This window comes from Ochotona princeps, chromosome 13, assembly GCF_030435755.1.
Source record: "Ochotona princeps isolate mOchPri1 chromosome 13, mOchPri1.hap1, whole genome shotgun sequence".
NCBI classification, from domain to species: domain Eukaryota; kingdom Metazoa; phylum Chordata; class Mammalia; order Lagomorpha; family Ochotonidae; genus Ochotona; species Ochotona princeps.
The window spans coordinates 66,015,333-66,037,969 of record NC_080844.1 but is presented as its reverse complement, the minus strand read 5'-3'; the positions used below and the strand labels follow the sequence as shown (position 1 = coordinate 66,037,969).

The 22,637-nt window shown below is 50.1% G+C and overlaps 1 protein-coding gene across 2 annotated transcripts in view; it reads right to left on the bottom strand.

Moving 5' to 3' along the window:
- DOCK1 (dedicator of cytokinesis 1) overlaps positions 1 to 22,637 on the bottom strand; it is a 402,417-nt gene that overhangs the window by 130,620 nt on the left and 249,160 nt on the right. For both annotated transcript variants that reach the window (XM_058671051.1, XM_058671052.1), the window contains exons 28-29: positions 15,781 to 15,882; positions 9,181 to 9,275 (exon numbers count right to left, since the gene is read on the bottom strand). In XM_058671051.1, coding sequence (XP_058527034.1) covers positions 9,181 to 9,275; positions 15,781 to 15,882 — 197 coding nt within the window. The remainder of the gene's footprint in view (positions 1 to 9,180; positions 9,276 to 15,780; positions 15,883 to 22,637) is intronic.

Here is a 22,637-nt window from a genome sequence, read left to right as displayed (position 1 = left end):
CACTGGCCTTCAGCCCCCCTCCCTGACTGGCCTTCAAACAACAGTGGAGCACAAAGCACATCAGGCAGCACCAAGTTTCTTCTAAGTGCCAGGTGTGCCAGGGGGTGAGTGTACACTAGGGGAGGGCATTCATGAAATTCAGGCAAAATGGAACTGAAAGACAAGTTCATGGGTGGACATTAGACTCACTGATGGGCCCACCTGGAGCCTTCACAGGAACGCCTGGTTCGATCCCAGGCTCCAGCTTTCTGCTGATGCAGATCTGGGGGGTGGCGGGCAGTGGCAAATAGGACACACTGAGTTTTCAGCTCCAGGTTTGGGCTTCCACAGGCTAAACAGGAATGAACAGTTGGCAAGGGTTTTCTTTGTTTTTCAAATTAAAAGGAAAAAACAAAAGAAAAGGCTAATTTTCTTGCAAAAATCGCTTTTAAATGAATGCATCATTTTGTTACAGTTACATATTTTTCATGAACTTCTTCAACACTCCTTGTATATATGGACTTGGAAACACTTTTGCACCAAAATAAATCCATCTTTTAATCCTGCTTTTCATCAACTTTTGGAAGTATCCTTGTAAAGCCTCCACTTCGTTTGGCGTTGAGAGATGTTCCATGTCTGAAACAGAGGAGTGCGTGCCTTCCTGCTTCACAGACACAAGTGTGTCCTCCTGTGTGAAGTGCTGCAGGATGGCGGTGTGCCCACCCAGCGGGGCATCAGAGCGAGGTGTGCACCGCCAGCAAGCCTTCTCCAGCACACTTCGCCCTTTTCCAACGTCCCTCTACAGCGAGTTCCCTACTGAAGAGTCCTTCCCGAGAGCTCTTCATCAATGCCACTGCTCTGAGATGTTGATTTTTCATCTCAGAATTAAATAAAGAGGCAATTTGAATAAAACCAGACTGGATAAAAATATCTCTGTTATACAAGCAATAATTTTTCATAAAAATCAGGTAAAATATAAAAATTATTTGAGTTGTTTTAGTTTTTTCAGTTATTTATTTGGAAGGCAGAGCGAGGGGGAAAGAGAAAGAGATCTCCCATCCACTGAGTCACAGCCCAAATGCCAACGGCAACCAGGACTGGGCCAGGCACAAGCCAGGAGCCAGGAGCCAGGCAAGAGCCAGAAGCCAGGGCCCAGGCAGCAGTTAGGAGCCAGGAGCCAGGGGCCAGGCAGCAGCCAGCAGCCAGCAGGCAGGAGCCCGGAGCCAGGAGCCAGGCACGAGCCAGGGGCAGGCAGCAGCCAGGAGCCAGGGGCCAGGCAGGAACCAGAAGCCAGAAGCCAGGGGCCAGGGGCCAGGGGCCAGGCAGAAGCCAGGAGCCAGGCAGGAGCCAGAAGCCAGGGCCCAGGCAGCAGCTAGGAGCCAGGAGCCAAGGGGCCAGGCAGGAGCCAAGGGGCCAGGCAGCAGCCAGCAGCCAGGAGCCAGGAGCCAGGCACGAGCCAGGGGCCAGGCAGCAGCCAGGAGCCAGAAGCCAGGAGCCAGGGGCCAGGGGCCAGGCAGGAGCCAGAAGCAAGGAGCCAGGGCCCAGGCAGCAGCCAGGAGCCAGGGGCCAGGTAGGAACCAGAAGCCAGGAGCCAGGGGCCAGGGGTCAGGACCCTACACCCAGCCAACATGGGTGGAAGGGACTCTAGCACCTGAGCCATCACTCACAGCTTCCCTGAATGTGCACGAGCAGGAACCACACATCAGAAATAGTCGGGACTCAAACCCAGGCACTGCAAATGGGAAGTGGGATCCCAAGCAGCATCCAACCTAGTGCTGATCACCCGCCCAGGCTTGCTTAATTAAGTAATGTGGAAATGCACACTTGCTATAGACTGTTACAGAAAGCATTTAAAACAAAGTGTGACAATGCCATCCATGATAATCAGAACACCAAGAACAAGTGTTTGTGCGTGTGGTACTGGCATTACAGGATGATGGCTCTGGCATGAACACACAGACATGGAGCTGCTGCAGGTCAGCCTCTGCAAACATCCTCTGGGCATTACCTAGAACAGCAGCCACAGCAAGGCCCTGGGGGCCAGGGAACTGTGACAGGCCTGCCTCAGTATGTCTACTGGAAGCTCAGGGTAACCTGGCTACTGCAGGCACAGCTCCCGAGTTGTTGGGAGGCTTGGCCATAAAAGCACATAGAGACGAGGACTTAAGCAGATCATGGCCTCAGTGCCACAAACTGTGGACCTCATGCTGTGACACACTGTGGGGCAGGCCAGTGTCCTTGGAGATTATAGTTCAAATAGCAACTTTCTGTAGAGCCACACAGGCTAACAGAGGGCATGTGGAGCTCTGGGGGAAGTTTCATTCTGGCACGTCTTCATTGTACTGACTTTGGATTCACATTTCTGAACAACAACCAGTTGCTTTTCTTTTGGTCCTTAGCTGGGCGTGTGGAGACGGTGCTTACTTCACCTGCTGATGCCTTCTGTGCATGGCAGAAAGCCGTCCTCAGGTGTGCTTCGAACCGTCAAGTGCACAACCTCCAGGGGGAACCCACGCATCTTTCAAATACATTCATTAAATTAGAAATAACAACATCAACCAAAGCCCTGGACTTCAAAGAGGGTAAGAAGATGTTGAAATAAACCAAGAGTCTTTGCAGTCCCACATGCTCTCTCTGCGGGCTCTCAGCTTGCACAATGCTATGCCCTTCCCTAGATAGTGGGGATGGGGAGCGCAGTCTGAGGGTAAGGCCAGCTCCCAACCCTGGGCACTCCCAGCTCGCCCGGTCCAATCCCAAGGCAAACAGCGCATGTTGCCTGACCCAAGCCCTCGGCCAAGTCCAGCCAAGCACCAGAATTCTGCAAACACTCAGCCCTGCAAATGTGCTTTCTGTGCATTGTCAGGCTGCATTCCCATAACTCTGCCATCTCCAAGGTTGAATTCAGCACCAAGGCTGTGGCCCCTTCCTGTCCCTGCTGGATTCCAAGCTCACCTGGGCAGTGGTGTGAGTGAGCTCACCGCCTGGACTCCGAGTCCTCTGAAGGAGATGGCTGGAGTGGGGAAAATGCTCTGCATGAAGGGGGATAAACTTCCAAGATACAAATTAAGTATGGGGAACTTAACTCAAGAGGTGTGATTATGTGTGTGTACACAGCAGGTGTGCTAGGTGGGGGACACGCGCAGTGGTAACGGATGGAAGAGTGTACTTCCTCCGGAGAACTAACCGCCTCACATGTAAGAGGAGTAGGAGAGGCAGAACCAGGCCAGGGCTGACGTCAAAGAGGTTCTGGAGCAGAATGCTTCACCCCGGGTGGACCCCAAAACCGCTCTGGGCTATTCTAGCACAGGTGCTGCCGGGCTATGAGGAACATTTAACAAACAAATGAGCACTGCATGAAAGCATGGAATACCAAACGCTCCACAACACCATTTCTCACTAACTCCAAGCTCAGATGAGATTCTGACATTTGAGAGATTTGCAAGTTCCAGACACAGCAATGGCCAGACAAAAGTTTCTGATGGATGTACTCCAATGTTTGAATAGTCCAAAAGTAGACCAAATGAATTAACCAGGTCAGAAAAATCCACTCTCTTACATAAGGCGGTCTGTCTCCCAGGCAAGGTCATGATAGGCGACCATGACAAGCATGCTGACTGATCACCCCTGAAGCAAGCCAAAGAGTCAAAGTTGAAATAATAATTTCCTTATCAAGGAGCGGAATTCTCAGTTCTGAATTGATTGCTAACCTATCATGTTCTCTTGTTCCACGTCCCAGGCAAATACAGAGATCCTGTCGGGCTCCCGTTATAAACGGCAAGCAAACTTGGGACTGTCCAGTAGGGCTTTTGCAACCCTCCATGGATCCCTTTTGCTTTGTCTTCCAGGCAGCTTCCATTGTCTGGGGTTCTAGATTTGGACTTCTAAGAAAGCTACAAGTCTTCTCTATAATTTTGTATGGCTTATTTTATGTACACCACCCATGAATCTTCACTTGCAAAAACATCAGGTCCTCTTGGAAAGCGTACGGGATAAGGGTTCCACTGCAACCTGGGAGGGAAGAGCAAGTCAGACACAGAACGCGTGCCAATGCAGAGGCACAGCTGCAAATGCTGATAATCACAGCTGCTAACCATGCGTGCTCTGAGAAAGTGAAAGCATTGCTTGCATGTATTTCTCATCCTGAGAGAGGGGAACAGTGTACGCAACATGACCTGGACAGAATCTGAATTGCGGAAGTTGAGTTTTTAGAAATTCTGTTGGAAGTCTGAGTGAAAGGTTTTCTTGCCTGCCATGCAGTCGACAGGAACAAGAAAGCCTCACTTCAAGCATGAGAAGCATCAAGCTCGATGTCGCCCCTTTTCTCACCTAGTGCACACTGGAGAAATGCCTTTTTCCAGCAAAATTAAAGCAGTTAATAACAGATGCTTTCTTGGAGGTGGAAGAGGAATTCAGTCAACCTGACAGACGCATTTCCTCCAGGTCATTCCTATGGCTTAGCATTCCAGAAAGGAAAGCTTTTGTGTACAAACAGAAGCAATGTGCTGTGATGAATACCAGCTCTACGCCTAGGAGAGACACGGAAACTCAACCAAGGGGTTGTGTGCCATGAACAGCCAGGAAAGAAGCTATGCCAGCTACAACAAACCTGCTGGACCCACGATGGTGCCACACACACAAGGTGTGATTCTGAGAAAGCCAGCCAACCTGACCCAGGGCGGATCCTCAATGCAGACATAGCATTTGCCTCCCCCAGGGAAGATGATCAGGCACTCTGGAGGCGACACACAGCACAGTTCGACTCCCTCTGAACTGTGCTTATCTTAAATGTCATGCTGCCATCTGGCACCGTCACGTCCTGGAGCGGAGCTATAATGTCAGGCCAGCGCCAGTCGCTCTCTCGAACAGAGCAGCCGAGCGACGGCTGTCCTTGGGGACAGTCATTAAATCCTATAGTTTTGATTCCTGATTTACAAGTTGTTGCACCAAAACGAGTAGATGCTGTCTTTAATTACACTTTACAAGCCTGTGTACACCGGGAGAGTCTGTGCAGAGAGAAAGCTGAGTAAGTGCACCGATATTTAAGGGGCCGTGGAGGCTGATTTTGTCCATTTCAGAGCTGTGGGTGGTAAAACTGCATGTCCAGCTGTGCCATTAAAACTTAAAGACAGATTCCAGAAGCTTTTGAAAATCACTGCTTATTCTCCTGTGGCAAGGGAAGGTCTGAGGCATGCCCACAGGAGGGGAGAAGTGGGGCTTGACAATGCCTAAAATACATGCCCATTAAGTCACAGGCAAAAAAGAGCTAACTAGATAATGACATGGGAACAGGAGTACATGCAATGGTGAGAATGTGACAGGGAGGTGACTTTCTTGCAAGGTTAGGGAGGCCCTGCTCTTCTACAAGCAGGGCTCCCAGAGCACCCAGACCCGATGTCTCCTCGAGCAGCACACACGCACACTGCTGACAATTCCACGCTCAATATCCATGTTGGTTTAAGTAGCAAATTTGTGGGAAAGCTCTGTTGTAAGGATACTAGAATTAAAACATCATAGCAGGCGTTTTGCAAAGCAGAATGCTTGCTCTAGGGGAGTAGGCAGCACTGGCTGAGATGGCGAGGGTCCCGGCCCGGCCCATCAGCCTGTATTTCAAGGCTGGCCTTAGCACAAGCTTGTGAGGGGCAGGATGATGTGTCTTCCGGCAAATTACCAAACTTCTCTGCCCACAGTGGTGCCTACCCATGGACAGCATGCCAACCTGAGCTCCTGCAAGTGTGTGATACAGCACAAAGAGTGCATGCCATCCAGGCAGAGAAATGAATCTTCCTGTTGAAGGTGGCATTTCAGCAAAAACGCGGAGGAATGCTTAGTGGTCACCAATTCAGCGGCCTCCAGGGGGTTTTCAGAGTGTGACCACATGGAGGCAAGACCATCTTCAATACTCTACTGGTTCAGGTCAGGGCTGGGAATTCCTCAGAAGGGGCGGCTCAGTGTGGCAGCAGGACATGACTAACAGTCACGATGCTCCAGACCCACACTGGGATCCACACCTCAAACACCTCAGTTGTGCCCCCATCCGCAACCCACCACTGCTCGCGTTGGCTTGGGCAGCTCCTCCTGCAGGATGTGTCAACAGTGATGCAAACATGCAATTGGCCATGCTTCTGCAAGTTGGAATGTCTACAATCAAAGTGACTTTCCTGGAATCCAGACAGCCACACATGGGCACACGCACACACGAGCCTACCCACATACAGGTACAAGGTGTTAACGCCACACAGACTCACACAGACACAGTTACAAGCCCACACAGGCACATGCACACACAGGCATGAGCATATGTACTGTAGATTGCATACACAAGCATTGTCTATGTGTACCCCCTACAGGTCACTGAGACAAAGGCACATCTCAACACAAGTAAACACCCCCGCAGGTCCACACACACAGGGACCTGCACACACAGCTGTGCCTCCACACAGACACACACCCACATAGGCACATGCACACCACTTAGACACAGGAAGTAGCAAAGGAGAGGCGGTGTGGGTTGGACAGTTGGGCCCAGACAACTACCATGCAGCCTTTGGGGTGAGTGCAACACACGTTGTCCCTAGGGACACCTGCCGGGACTGCAGCCTCTGAGCATGGGGAACAAGGAGACAGGCTGGGCTGGAGGCTGCAGACATGGCTACTCACACAGGCGTGTCTGTATGAGGACCCGCAGCAGCCTGTGGGGTCGCCCCGTGGGGTTTCTGGAAAGCAGAAGCCCGCCCCACCCTCACTGCTCTGAGAGCTGATGGCTGCAGGGCCAGCACTCAGTCTCAGCTCGGTGCTGCGATCTACGTGTGGACCCGAGCAACTGGCAGGGGACAGTGAGCTCTGCCCTGCGGCCAGCGCCTGAGTCCAGCCCAGCTCAGGAACGACTGAACGTTCCAGAAGACAGCACAGAGGGTCTCAGGAGAGGGAGACCTGGGCCACAGCACTCCAGACTTTGAGACAGAGCCTGTGTGGCTTTGTACCACAGAGCAGTTCAGACACATCCTGCTGTAACTTAGGGCTGGGAGTAGAGGGCACAGTGATGTAGCAGCAGGAAGGGGAAATGAGGCAGCCACCCAATCACCATTGAAATAAAACAGCGATTTTACTGTGTCCCCCTTGCAGCAGCAGTTCCCTTTGCCGGGGACTCTGTGGCGTCACGGGTTGCCATAGCAGGCCCTAGCTGGATAGTGCCAGGCGACCAGCACCTCATGGCAGCTCTGCTGGAGGCACCTGGGAGGCAACGTCCCAACACACTGTCCTGTGCATACAGCCGCCTTACCCTTGGCCAACCCTGTGAGGCAAGATGAGATCCTGAGTCCCAGGACAGTGGGGGTTTGTTATTGTTGCTGATTGGTTTTCTTTATGTGAAACATAAGTCCATTAGAAACACAAATGCAGCTCTTCAGAGTAATTCTAGGTTGCCAATCACCAGAACTAATCCCAACAGAGAAAAAGGGAGAAAAAGCCCAGGGCTTGCTTTGAAGTGCCTCATTTCCCAGATGAGGACTCCATGTTGAGTTTTACCTGTACAAAGGGGCAAGGGCTGGCCCCACGGCGCCTCCCAGGCCAGGGCTGGGTCCAGCGCACTGCCCAGCCACCTGGGCCTCTGCCCCTTGCATTCTCAAAAGTGGATGGAGATTTCGGCCACTTGTGACTCAAGACAGACAGTGGGTGCTTAAGCCCATAGGAATCATGCAGGCTGATTCTGCTCCTGTGGTCACAGACAGAGGGAGGGCCCGAGGGTAGCCAAGAGAGAGGTCCCCACTGCTCGAAGATTGTCCTTATATAAGGTAGACAAAAGGCATTCAAAAGAGACAAAGTCATTGGGAGGGGGTGGTGGGTGGAGGAAATGCAAATTAGTCCACAAGGCAACACACTGCATACCAACCAGGAGGACTAAACTGAAAACCAGCTGATCACAGCAAAGGCTGGAGGAGGCGGAGCTGCAGGAGTCCCACGTGGCTGCAGGGTATGTAACACAGTTCAGACACAGCTGGAAGTGTGCAGTTGCCATACGTCCCAACATCACACTCTTACAAATTTGTGTCACGGAAATGAAGACTTAGCTTCATGGAGAAGCCTACACACAGATGTCGATGGTAGCTTTACTCCTCATAGCTCAACACACTGGGGACAGCTCGGCCTGCCCTTCAACAAGACGGTGTTCACACAGTGGTCCGCCCATGACAGATGGCTGACAGGCACCTCAGCCTAAATCTGTCTCCAGAAAGCACCGCAGCCAACCCAGAGAGCCCGCCTCACAGGGGAAACCGCTCCTCTGTCTGCTGGAACATGTCTGAAATCACAGTTACAGCAAGGAGTACAGGTGAGTGACTGCCGGGGATCAGGCGCCACGGAGGGGACAGCCAACTGTGGGAACTAAAGGGACATCGCTGGTAATGGAGACACGCAGGTTGGCCTGCCGCAGTGGACGCAAGAACGCAATTAGGCGTCAAAGCATTCAGGATTCAACACGGACACCAACTCTCGCAAGGGAAACTGGGAAACATGAACACCACCCGTGAAACATGTCACCTTCCATTCCCTGGCTGCAATATATAATATCAGGATTTCACAAAATGCCATCCTTGGGAGAAACTGGCTCAACGTGCACATCAGGTCTCCTGAATCACTTCTCACAGTGCAAATGAATCTACAATTATCTCCATCGAAATTGCAGTAAGACAGAAATAAGAAAAACAGAGGTCAACGGCAATTTTATCCTAAATACATCCCATGTGACTGTGGACACTATGATCACGGTCGGTGCACACAGAAACGATAAAACGCCAAAGCACCAGATCTACCAGAAGCCCGCACGGAAAGATGATAAGCAGCCACTGGCTTAATCAGTCTGAATAAAGCCCATAAGACTTCTTAAAGAGGGAGAACATTCTGAACTCTGTGAAATGCACACCCCGTTCAAAGCCTAGCACAGCGGTGAGAATCATTCAAGCATTTGCTTACAACGAGATGTAAACTTGACTGCCAACAGCACCTTGACCGTTGTGACAAGGCTGGAGACGATAAGGGCTTAGGCTCTATGGGGTGAGGGTCACAGCTCCCAGTGCCAGAGCCCACACTGACCAGATCTGCATCACAGAAGTGGGGGTGGCCCTGGGTGGACAGCCACAGTCCTGCTCCCACCAGGCAGGGATCGGGCTCAGGGTGGAAGGCGGGAGCTCCTCCCCTTGTACTCACTTATTCTGCATCATGTTCATTATCACCCAGTCGAAAGGGTAGACATTCTTGCCAATGAGGTTCTTAAACATGATGAATGTTTCCATCAGGAAATCCTGAAATGAAAAACCGAACTCTGAAACAGCTGCCAAGAAAGCCGTGCGAACAGGCCCCAACCTGAATGCATGCATTAAATGATAAGACACCCTATTTTTTGAGCTGAACGAAAACATTCTAAAAACTAATGAAGATGCATTTCCTGGAAGCTGGGCATTGGCTCTATCTGTCCGTTTATCTGGCCACTTTCCATCTCAGACGGCCGTTTCAAGGATATAGTCTGAATCTCTCCCCAGGCATGGCTCTCGGGCAGTCAGTCCACCCTAGGGGCCACAAGTACACTCTCACCCTTTCTGCACGTAGGCAAATGGGATTTTGAAGAGACTCAATAGGCCAGTTGTGGCTTCTTACATTTGATCTAAATCTGTTTTTCATTGCAAATAGGCCCTGTCAGGTTGAATGTAGGACATTACTACCCACTCTTTCTTCTTAAGCAATTTCAGAAAGAAAAGGTTCCACCAGGGTGTCTGCTTCTGCAACAATTCAGCATACAGTGAACCCCGGGAGTGTGTGACAGCTCACAAGGCCCCTAGGCACTCAGGGATGCTTCTCGCATCCTGCAGGTGTGCACTGCTACGCCCCGCCCCGCCCCGCTTCCATGCTGGCATCAGGAAGGGGTCTTGTTTCCTGGGGGCTCCACAAGCTTCTGGTTCTTGGCCAGCTGACACTGGTTTTGAGCTAACCTGAACCAAACAGGGAGTTATCCTGGGAACGATGCCCATCCCTGGGAGCCCCGATGCTGGCTCAGACCTGGGGCAGGAAGAGGAAAGGCAACAGAGAATGGAGTTAGAAAAATTAGGTGCTGGCCCAAGAATGCCGAATGAGTGGATATTTCTCATTTATTTAATCTACTGAATCCTAATGAGGTGCAATGGCTGTGAAGGCCAAGGTGCTGGGCAGAAATCAACCAGCCAGGAAAGCAATCCCCAGAACTAACTTGTACAGCAGCAGCTCTTGCCAAGAGGCACAAGTTACAGTTGATCACAGCAATAAGGTGATTTTCAAAGCGAAGAGACTTTATCTGCAACCTTAGCTGCATGCCAGGGTCCAGCAACTTCCAATCACCTGATTACAACAGAAACTTTGGAGCCAGAGAAGCCAGCAGCCAGGACAAAGTCAAGAGGGAAGGAAATGGCAGACGTGGTGCCCCCAACCTCTGCCCGGCAAGTGCCCTCAGTGAAACAGCATCTGGATGCCCCCTGACAGAACACACGGCTGCTTATTCCAGTCCAATTACTGAAATTCATATTTCACTACTTAGTTTCCCCACTTTGTCAAGTGTTTCCCGTTGTAATGACCAGGTTGCATATTTCGCCGGCTGAGTGCTGTAATTTAGCCACATCTCTACTTGCATGAAATTGCCAGCTTTGTTGCTGATCACTCCTCAATGCCTAATAATTGAGATCCAGGGTCTGGATTTTATGATTCTGTAAAACAGGCCTGTTTCCACAGCTCCTTTTCTCGCTCAGACACACAGGCCTTCATTAGTATGGCTCAGCTGTTCGCCGCTGGTACTTTGCTGATCAAACACAACACTGCAGATAGTGGGAGACGGAGGCTGTGTGTGGCTTCCTGGCCCATCTGCATAATTCTACAGCCACAGTGCTGTCCTCACAGCCGGACTTGCCCAGAATGGCTGAGCTTTCCGAGCCGACTGTCACGTGGGCTCTGTGGATCAGCAAGGGACATTCTGTGACACTGTCATCACTCAGTGCCCATGTATTCCTGCTTTGCTGGACTGCTCACAGGTTAGGTCTGCTGTATTCCTAAGCAGGCAGAGCTAACAATGACTATCTAACTGTGCTTCCAACTGCAAACATCATATGACTCCCACTGCTTCCTGCCATGCCTATCCACGTGGTCACCGTCACATTGGACTTCAAAGGGGGACACCGGCCTATCTCCAGAGTGATCTTTCCCACCCCGGATCTAATCAAGATTCTAACACTTCTCTAGCCTTATTCTTAACCCATGTCCACCATGGTTCCTCAGTACTCTTAGGGCAAAGCATATGGACCCTGGAAACCAGAAACTGACATCCTGTGAGGCCAGAGAACTAACAGGCACAGACAAGGCCTTCAGCGAATTTCCCCCAGCTGGAGTCTGGGTGCTTTCATCCCCGGAAAAGGCCACTGTGCCAGGAGCTTGGTCCCAGAGTGGTGCTGAGGGGAACATGGCATTTCAGAGAGGAGAGTCCTAGAAAGAGGCCTTAGGCCATCTGGGAACATCACCTGCAAGACAGGATTGAGCGCCTCTTACGGTGGCCTGGTTAGCTCCGACAAGAGGGATGTGATAGAAGCTTGAGCTCAGATCCTGCTCTTCCTCCCCAGCTCTCCCTGCACGGCATCGACCAGGGGGCGACCAGAGTGGAGCCCACGCCAGGACCATGCCCTTAGCTCCCAAACTACCAGCTACATGAACAACTCTTCTTACTTAAACAAAAACAAAACCTGAGAGCCTGAGAGTGTGAACAACTGAGAGGGAGCTTCTACCTTCTGGTTCACTCCCCAGCACCTCGCCCAACGCAGCTGAGGCCAAGACTCTCACAGGAGTGACCCAATTACCGGAACTATCACTGTTGCCTTCCAGGGCGTGCAGCAGCACGGAGCTGGAGTTAGGGCTGGAGCTAGGTATTGAACTCGGCAACCCTGACGCAGGACACAGGCATCTTAACCACATGCCAAATGCCTATCCCAGCCTCCTTTCTTTATGAAGCTAGTCTATCCCAGGCAGTTCCTTAGAGCAACTGCAAAATAACAAACTATCCAATGATTGTCAGCAAATAGATATTTGCCAAGTTTCTGTGGATGTACTCAAAGATTATGTGATAACTGCTCAGGGAGAGGGACCTTCCTAAGACGAGAGGAGCACATGTTTTAGCCAGTTAGCACTCTAACACCAACTGGAGAGGCAGTCTTGTCGCATGGCCAGTGAACGACTTCCAGACTCCTGAAGCGATGCACTGGAAGCACTTGGCAGCAGCTCGGACACATTTTTGTCCACAAGTCCTCCTTGAATTTCAGACCAAGCATCCAGTTTATAGCACAGGTAGAGCTCGAGGGCAGGGGAAGGGAAACTAGGCAGCATTCAGCAAGCCAGGATAGAAGGTGGACAACAAAACTTGCTGTCTCAAATAAATAAACAGCAGAGCCACAGGAATAGAAGTGATCGAATGAGGTACTGGTCTTGCCCTAGAAACACAAGTGACAAAAGACACAAGACAACCAAGGACAACGGAGGAATCCAGAGTGGGTTCCAATCTGCAGGGAGCCCTCAAGAGAAGGCGAAGAGTTTGGGAAGGATAGAAACAACAGAAAGCAAGTGGTCCAAGCAGTGGCGCTGCCTGCGCTTGGAACAAGACTTCGGAGGGGCTGTGGCCGAGGTCCCTCCAGGCCACAGCAGGGTGCCTGGGCTCCACTCCTGCCTCCATTACACCTTCCTGCTAATATGACCCCAGGGGGCAGCAGGTCACGGTCAGCTACCTGGCTCCCATTGATCCACCAAGGAGACCTGGCCTGAGGTCCAGCTTCCTGGCTTTAGCCCGGCCCAGCCCCAGCTGTTGCACATATCTGGTGAGTGAACAGTGGTTCACTGGGGCACATGGCTCCCTCATCCTTCCACACACCACCGTGCCACTAGGATCTCTTACCTAGAGGATCTGTCTGCCTGCTGTGCATACCATGGGTTGTCTTGCACAACACGGGTGATCTGGGTTAACTAGAGCAATGCTGATTCGCCAGGGAACAGTGCCGTCTGCTGGGTGCCCGCACCACGCTGCCACAAAGGAGTGGCTATGAGCTGTGACAAGACTGTGCATCCCCAGGATCACGGTCAGTGAATCACCTTCATGAAAACTGCCTTGACTGGGCAATGGTCATGCGGAATAAGCCAGCAGAGTGTGGGACTGGCTCTTCTTCCCATCCACAACGACATTTACGTGAAGGGGTGGGAGACTCACACGGAGCTGAAGGCTTTCTAAGAGCACCCAGACCAATGCAGGCAGTGCCCTCACTAACACTTATGGTTTGTGATCCCCATTCAAATCTTCACTCGCCACTCCGCTGTGCAGGGTACTACCCTGAACTACCCGAGCCTGTGTGACGGTCAGCTGGGAGGTGGACAAAGCTAAAGGAACTGCCCAGGGTGCCCCTGGGTGAGAAGGGGCAAGTGTAGGAAAGGGGTTCCGGAGGCAAGATGCTGAAGCTGGGCGGGTGTTCCGAGGAGAGAAACTGGAACATTCACCCGACTCTGCCTCCTGAGTTCACCCATGGCAGAGGCAGGAGAGGAGATGGGCACAAGCCTGACCCAACCAGGTCAAAGCGGGAAGAGGGGAATTTAAAAGCAGCACTTGTCAGAGGGAAGTAATCTTGAGAAAATGGTTAGGCTGCTTTCAGATTGGAATACTAATTAACTTCCGATTACTTCATGTAAATTGATCTTTTATTTTCTGGTATTTTTCAGGGCACAAACCAAATATTTTCTATGTACAGTTAAAAGATAGGATCACATTTGACAAAGGTTCTAGCAGATTTACAACAATGAAAACAGTCTACAATCGTCTCAGAATGAATTTCTGATATATATCTACATCACGAATGCCTTTTTATAATAGGCATCAAATTGTCGGCAAATAATTAATTTTCTGCTTTGTCTAAGGGAAAAACAAATTCTTGGAAATGAGGGCCACAATGCATAAGGAAATATCTGAGCCTGCGCTCTGAGCCAGGAGGCAGGGAATGTTCTCTGGTGCCAGCACAATTTGCATAATCACTTCTCACAGTACAGGGCGCTTTCCCTATCAAGTGCAGCACTTAGAGCTCAGGTGTGCGGCTTCACCAGCTTGCAGGCACGCCTTCTGACCACACAAGTGTTCTTCTGATAAAGGGCAAACTATTAATGGGAGTCCCATCTTTTCAGGATGGGTAATTCTTCTAATTCTGAAAATTTTTATTCAGCCTAGAATGTTATCTAGGGTTTGTTAACGCAATTTTAAGTTATAACTATTCTTTCCAATGACCAAAACAGAACTTTCCATTGACAATAACAGGCAAACTCTTAATATTCAATTATACCATTTGATATGACAAACAGAAAATAGGATTTCACTATGTCATTCTTTAAAAAGAATCTGGTCTAGCAATCTGGTAAATATTATATCCTGCATATCCTACTGTCAACTAAACATTAATATTCAAAGAAGTTGAAATAGAGGGACACAAATATACACATGCTAGCTCCCTGAATTTTGTTTGAGGGAAATTTCAATGATTTTAAGGGATGGACTTATTTTCATTCAGCCTAAAAATTTAAGAAAAATATATATTACAGTAAGCATGTTAGAAATAGTTCCTCAAGAAAGTTCAAAAAAAACATTTTCTTCTTCCCATCCCTTAACAAGACAACTGTCAATTGCAACAAATCTTCTAAAATCCCTAAGAGAGCGTGCCAAGCGTTCCAGGAGCCAATGGGCCCTTGGACATGGAACCAAGAAGTTACGTCGACTTATCACCAGGCGTCAGGCCAACAAGTCTGGCTTCAGCTCCGTAGAGGAGGGTAACCATATGGCAATGAGATTTCAGGTCACCAGGGAGAGAGCGCCTAAGCCATAAATTTCCTCTATTATACTTTTCCTAATTAAGCCGTATCATAGTTTTACTGGAAAAATATTTGGAGAAATGCTGTTGAGCGTCCACGACTGCAGCCAGTTAACAAGAGAGTACAGTTTCAGGCCGAAAGGTCTCTGGCTGCTTCTGCTCTTGAAAGTCAACTAATAAACAGCAGGAGTTACTGGGCGACTATCCATGGATACCATCTCCAAATTTCCAATATTCCCACAGGATGAAAGAGAAGACTGAGGCTGGAAAAGAGAACAAGCCAGCCTTGAGTTGGTGTCCAGGCGAGCACTGGAGGTGAGTTTGCAAGTCAGGGCCCTGTTGCGTTAGACCTTCCACTGATGTACTTGCAAGGCAGAGTGACAGAGCTACAGAGAGGAAGACACGGAACCTAAATCCTGATCCATGAAGAAATAGCTACGGAGACTGGGAATAACAGTGACACTGACAGCTCCCAGAGCCTGGCACCCCGGCCGGGTCTCCGACTGACAGTGACACTGACAGCTCCCAGAGCCTGGCACCCCGGCCGGGTCTCCGACTGACAGTGACACTGACAGCTCCCAGAGCCTGGCACCCCGGCCGGGTCTCCGACTGACAGTGACACTGACAGCTCCCAGAGCCTGGCACTCCAGCCAGGTCTCCGGCTCCTGCTGCTCTCCCAGGCGTGTCGTGGGGGAGCTAGATCAGCAGCAGAGCTGCCAGGATTCACACCAGGGCTCGGACCCGAGATGCCCAGTTGCTCAGCACCTGGCAACTCAAGGCAGGAGGCTTTACAGGGAGGGCAACTTCTCGTGCAAAATCGTCCACAGGACAAACACTGGCAACAGACTTACATGCAAAGTTTCAGGCTTAACACACAGACACTGGAACAGAATGAAAAGCAAACACTTACCACCACATCAGTCCTCATTTTCCCCAAAGTCTTGATTAAGTGAGCATAGTGATAGTCTTCCATCTGTCGTAAAATCGCCGTCATGCAGGCCACGAAGTTTCCCTGTAATGGAACCGATTGACACCATCAAGTGGAGCATCATAGAGAAAATAAAGTCACTCAACATGCTGTAACTGGGGCCCGGCGCGATAGCGAAGTGGTTAAGGTCCTCGCCTGGAATGCACCGGGATCCCATCTGGGTGCTGGTTTTAATCCCGGCGGCCCCGCTTCCCATCCAGCTCCCTGCCTGTGGCCTGGGAATGTAGTCAAGGGCAGCCCAAAGCCTTGGAACCCTGCACCCAGGTGGGAGACCTGGAGGAGGCTTCTGGCTTTGGATTGGCTCAGCTCCAGCCGTTGCAGCCACCTGGGGAGTGAACCATCAGACGAAAGATCTTCCTCTCTGTCTCTCCTCTCTGTATATCCGCCTTTCCAATAAAAATAAATAAAAATCTTAAAAAAAAAGATGCTGTAACTGGAAACCATCAGGATAGCAGTGGACTCCAGGCAGGAAGCCCTGAGTTCTGCCAGGATGCCCCAGGGCCAGCCAGTGCATGGCGCCGGCCACAACAAGCCTCAGGACCCCGTGTGGATTGGGTGGGTGCTGTAATTTATTCTTCGTAACTGTGTTAGGTATCTCCTGAAACCAGGCTGCTCATACAAGAACTATAAGGTCTTAACATCTTTGCATTCAACTCAAAAAATCCCAGGCAGGGTTAAAAGCATGGTCCCTTACGCGTCGTGCTTTCTTAGAAGGAAACTTACTGCCCTTATTATCAAGCCAGATGTGTGCACAGCCTTTCCCCCTTGGGCCACAGTAAAGAGCCATCTTCTTTATTCCTAAGACCTGCCAGGATCCCCCATGGCCAATTTAGAGGCAATCACTGCGGGCTCCGTGATGAGTGATGGTCTAATTCTCCGGCTGGAGGAGAACAGAGGTGCAAGGCTGGCTCATGAGGATGTCAACTGGGAGATGAGGGAGTCCTTGTGCCAGGTAGAACCAGGTGTATGGGAAGGCAATCGACCAAAGCCAGAAGGAAGCAGGGAAGATGCCCGCAGAGAGGGCACCCGGAGGCGGCTGGGCTGCAGCGTGCACCTGTCTGAGTGACGTCCGCCTTGGTGGCTGGGCCAGGGCTCAGCAGTCCCATTCAGTTTTGAATGGCCACACACCATCATTTCTCATTTGTAGTGTTGCCGGCTAACAACATCGTCCTTGCTTTTAACCATCTCCCCGTAAATTAATGACACTTTTAGAAACATAACATATATTTTCTCTCATTAAAATGGTACAAGTCTAGTAAAATTACAGCAGCAGGCAAAGTTTCAGACATGTCCCTATTTTTCCCCTGTTAAATGAGCTCCCCAATTGCACTCTTACCAACTTTGCTTTTACAGAGATCTATTGGAATGGCTAAGTGTCTCTTACGTTAATTTGGGATATGCCCTCCACAGTGAAGCCCTGAAGCCCAATAAGGGCTCCCACTCATATCTGCAGTACACCAGCATTCTACAAGAGGGTCCTCCACATATGCGTCCCACAAAACACAACAAGACAAGATTTTGACCAGAAATATCTGTGCGTGTTGGATAATTGCAGAGGGGCAGGTCCCAATTTGTGGCGTTCTGGGAAAGAATTAAACAAGGCTTGTTTTACATTGGAGGAATGATCAGTAACATGGCTAACTGTTTGCTTATGAAATCCAGCATCCAGCACCACCCTGAACATGGGAGAAGCTAACTGTACAACAGGTCCACGCCTCGGAGACTCCACCCTTTGGACATCGTCAAGCATGGTGCTTGCACCATGGCCAGGGGCAAGCACGGACGGGCTTCCTCCCCGATTTGTCTTAAAGGCAGAGAAAGAGGTCTCTGAAAGAGTCTGTGGTGAGGCTGGGTGTGACAGCAGCACTCGGGCTTCCGGGAAGGTGGTCAGTGGCCGTCCTAGCATCATCCCCTCTGGCCCAGTGCACATCCATGCCTTCCTCTGAGAAACCATCCGGTCACTGCAGAGGACCGCCATTGCGAGCCAGAGCCTGCACTCTCCCCACTCTGCAGTCACTAGGGAAGGCCTGAAGACATGGAGAAGGAGAAACAAAGGGCATCTGATGTTGCCTTTGTGACCTGGTTTTTGCTTGGAGCAGGAATTGCATTCCCAGTCCAAGAAGAGTCCTTTCTTGGTCCAGTCCACCAGGAGTTGCTCAAGCTGCAGATTACCACATTTGATTCACATACAGACCCGCAACACTCAACAAACCAAGGTGAAAGAAAGAAAGAAAGAAAGAAAGAAAGAAAGAAAGAAAGAAAGAAAGAAAGAAAGAAAGAAAGAAAGAAAGAAAGAAAGAAAGAGAAAGGAAGGAAGGAAGGAAGGAAGGAAGGAAGGAAGGAAGGAAGGAAGGAAGGAAGAAAGGAAGAAAGAAAGAAAGAGAAAACTAAGAGCCTGAAACATCATGAGAACTCTGTAGCCTGAGCACAGAGCACCCTGGAGGAATGGGGGCAGTGCACCGGGGCCAGGCCAGGTGGCTGAACTTGGGCAAGCTCAGTTTGGAGAACAGGTTGCTGTGTGGTGTGGAAAAGTTCACGCCAGGCAAGGCAAGGGAGGGGGAACTGAAATGACAGAGAATGAGAGAACAGACCAACGGCAGTTCCCACACACAGGCCCTGGGAAGACGTAAATGGCTGTGGGAAAGTCTTCCCTGGATATGAATGGCACAGAGAAGCCAACCAAGTGATCTCGTGTGTAACAGGGGATGGGGACTGATCTGAGTAGGTCTGGGAAGGCCAGAGGAACCAGCTGTCCCCTGGCTGGAAGAGGGTCACTGGGGAGAGCCACGCCCTCTCCACTCAGTCTAGGGGAAGGTGTGCCCCGACACGACACGGCCTCATCTCCCTGCTCTTAAAGGAAGCAGGTCCAAGCTGAAGCGCCCCAGGCGCAGAGTCCCATCCTTGGTTCCTCCAGAGTGTTACAGGGGATGCTCTGCTGCCACCTGGCACACCCAGAACCCCACGCCGTGGCGTACCTGTGTGCGGCCTGGGGTGCAGGAAGTCACTCACAAAATAAGAACCCAATGGGGGAGAACTGCGGCATAAGAACTTTAATTTTGCAGGCTCAGGAAAAAATCCGCATTCTCTGCCTAAATTGATTTATTTTAGATGTGCTCAGGAGTCATGTGGAGCTTTTATTTTTAAATGATGGGTAGGTGGGCGGAGAGGCTGGGGCAGGGCTCCTTCTGGGACTTCAAAAATAAATAACAACACGACATGCTCCTTATGACTTCAAAGCAATGCAAAATAAGGGCAGCCCAGCCAGGCTACACTCGCAGAGCATTTAAAAACCAGGGCATCCGATGCCTAATAATCAAAAACGTGAACCTCATTAGTAATCAAAGATGAAAATGATATATTGCTATTTGCCTGCCAAAACAGCAAAGAAGTATTTTAAGTGATGCTAATGTTGTAAGGGCACAGGGAACAAGGACTCTCTGCGCTGCTGGTGGGAGCCCAAATTGCGATAACCTTTTTAAAAAGAGATCTGGCAATTGCTTTGAAAAATCTTGGAAAAAAATACTCATCTCCTTACGGGTAATGCTACTTCTAACAATCTACCTAAAAAGTCACTCAAAACAGGAGATGTTATGCAACGCGTGTCCGCTCCATCCCTGAGACCTGAATGTTCACCAGTCAGACACTGTGTACTGTGGTACTGCACAGAGCCACAGCGCAAAACGGAGGGTGCTCAGCCCAAGCGCCAGCTGAGGGGCAACCACAAACATGCAACTCCCCAACAGTGCACCCGAAATGTTGTGTGGGACATACAAACCTAGAAAAACGTGTCCGTTGTTTACCAGAAGTCAAAATTGAACTGGGTACCCTGCGTTTTTATTCGCGAGATGAGGCTACCTTACTAGGGTGTCACCGTAAATTATCGTGCGGCCACCAAGACACTGACATTAACCAGGTATATGTGCAGTGTTTTCATACTACAAGAAAATGTTTGAAGAAAAACTGGGGATAATTACATATACACACTTCAGGTTTATAAATAATGTGTGCACAGAGAAAACAAACAAAAAATGGGGAGGAAAAAAGACACTGGGTGGTTAGCAAGGAAGGGGAAATAGGCCCGGATTTTTTAAAAAGAGAAAACACACTATTATTTCTCAAAGTGCCCTTGTGGTCCCGGGTGCACTGCTTCCAGTCCAGCTTCCTGCTGATACACACCCCGGGAAGTATTAGCTGATGGCACGGGTGCCTGGCTCCTGGCGCTGCCTTGGGAGTCCTTGACCGCACCCAGTGCTGCTGGGTTCAGCCCAGCCCTGCTATCAGGGTAAGAATGCAGAATGAAGGGCATCTTCCTGTCGCTTTGTCTCTATTTGTGACTTTCAAAAAAAAAAAAGGAATAGAAAATATTTTCAAGCCGACCTAAAAGAGAAAGTGCTCATCAGTCAGGATGGATCAGATGCCCCAAAGTCCTGGACTTCCTACTCTCTCACCCTGAACAGGCGTCCACCTGGCACCCCTCTTCCCTGCCCCAGTTTTAACAACTTGAGTCCTGATGTATCAGGCAGGTGGGAAGGTATTGTGGAGGGCAGGTAGCAAAGAAGACAGAATAGGGTAGGTACCTTAGAGGAGAGCTAGGATGGAAGATGTGCAGATTGGAGGGTGGGCAGAACCTTGCACAGCCAGAAGGGAATACGTGTGACACTGAGCACAGGTAGCAAACGGTGCACAAAGGAGAATGATGGAAGGGAAGGTAGGATGGAGGAAGCACCGAACAGGGCTTGGTGGAGGGCAAGGGTGCCAATGGCAGAGCCCCTGCCGGATAGAGAAAGAAACAGTTCAGAGAAGAGGCTGGAGGATGGAAACTTGGAGGTGAGACGTCCTTCCAGGGTCTTTGTTCGCTGTCAGGAACAAATTAAGCAGCTTTTAAATATTTATGGTTCTGAGGGCAACCACACCACAGAAGCAATAAGATGGCGCCTCGGAGCCCCAGGTGTGAAGGGCAGGCAACAAATCTGAACAAAGAGGGGACCCAATGACAGAATCCAGATTACACCTGCCATCCAACATGTCAGGCTGGAGCTACACTGGACATGGAGCAGTTGGGGCTTGAACCTGCACCCATATGGGATCCAGCATTGCAGGCAGTAGCTTTATTCACCACACCACAGCACTGTTTGAAATCCTGTTTTTGCCCAGGTGAGTATTTTGAAGAGAAAATCTCATTTAGAGTTTGAATTTCAAATATACTGATGAAAATTAACCAGCTTCCTAATCACCATTAAAACTACAAGAAGAAGTAATTGTGCAGTGACCTGGGGAAGGCTGCAGTCAAGGCTGACGATGTATGATCTGGTCAATTCGGAGTGACTTCAGTGGAAGGCAATATTAGGAACAGAATACACGGAATGGGAATGTAGTTGAGAGTCAAGTCCGTTTGAAAGTCAAGGGCAACTTGAAATCAATGCAGACACAGACACGTTTTTGGTACTGATGAATACGAGAGCTTACACAGCATGAAGAGTTTCCGATTTCTAGAGAAAATGTCAATGGGCTGCAGTTTCTACGAGGAAATTCAAATGAGAATAAAAAGAAATCAGAAAAGCTCAATGAAAACCTCACAGCATCCTAAGCCAGCCCACGACTCCAGAGCTGGCACACACAGAAACGGGCCCAAGTATATCAAGGGGGCTCCCACACAGCAAATTAAAAGCAATTCAAGACATGCATTTAATCCTCCACTTCCTCATACTACATTTACAATACAGAATGTTCTCAGAATACACGGACCCACAAAGACAAGACAGAAGCTAAGAGTCTAGAAGAAGACAGGTGGGTGGAGAGAGATGGGTCCCAGCCAAGGCAGGAAGGAGGCGCTAGCCTACCAGGCAGCCTGACCCACTCCTAGCACAGAACCCCGGGAAGGTCCAGAAATTAGAGGTGCCAGGCGCACGGAAAGCAAGGTTACTACTTAACGGATGAAAACCAGGCACCAATGGCTTCATTAGGATCCTGCTTCCCTGCCTGTGCACTGCAGTAGGACCAGACGGACATATGCTCCTCACGAGTGGGCAGAGGACAAACATGGTACACAGCTCCTCAGAAGACAAACTCTGCAGGACACTGGTTTAGGGAATGCTGAGGGAGACAGAGCCAAACGTCTGCTCGCCGACCACTCTCTGCTGAGCCCGTGAAACCTGCTCCCTTCTGCCAACCCCAGTCCCAACCAAACCCGAGCATGAGGCTGCAAAGCTCCTCTTTAGAGAGAGCGAGCCCCATGTGACGGGGGAGCCCCAGCATGCTGGCGGTCACTTAGCAAGGCTCAGCGTACCTCTGTAACCACAGTCTTCATCCCCACTCAGGACTGCCTGTGTGCCTGCTGGGACGCCACGTGCAGGAGTGTCGGCCTCCTCTGTGTCCCCTCAGGCTCAGCACCCGCTGCCATCCACCAGCCCCCACACTGGTACACACACACAGATGCTGGGGCCAGTCCATTCCCAAACCCACAGCCTCATGTGTAAAGTTCACCAAACATCAATAAAATAGCCAAGACAAACTCAAACAGAACCCAGGGAAAAGAAAGGAAATCCAGGAAACTCAAAAGTATTGAAACTGTTACGCGAGAGCAAATATTACACCCATCAAATTAGTGTTATCAAAAGAGAGAGTAATAAAGACCCACAAAGCTTTCCTTAACAAAGACAGAACATCAGAGAACCTCTTCAAGACATTCAACTAATCAAATATTTCACGAAATCTAATAGAGATGATTTTTTTTAATGTTTCCAGGAAAAAGAAATGATATTCGTCCAAGGTGAGAGATA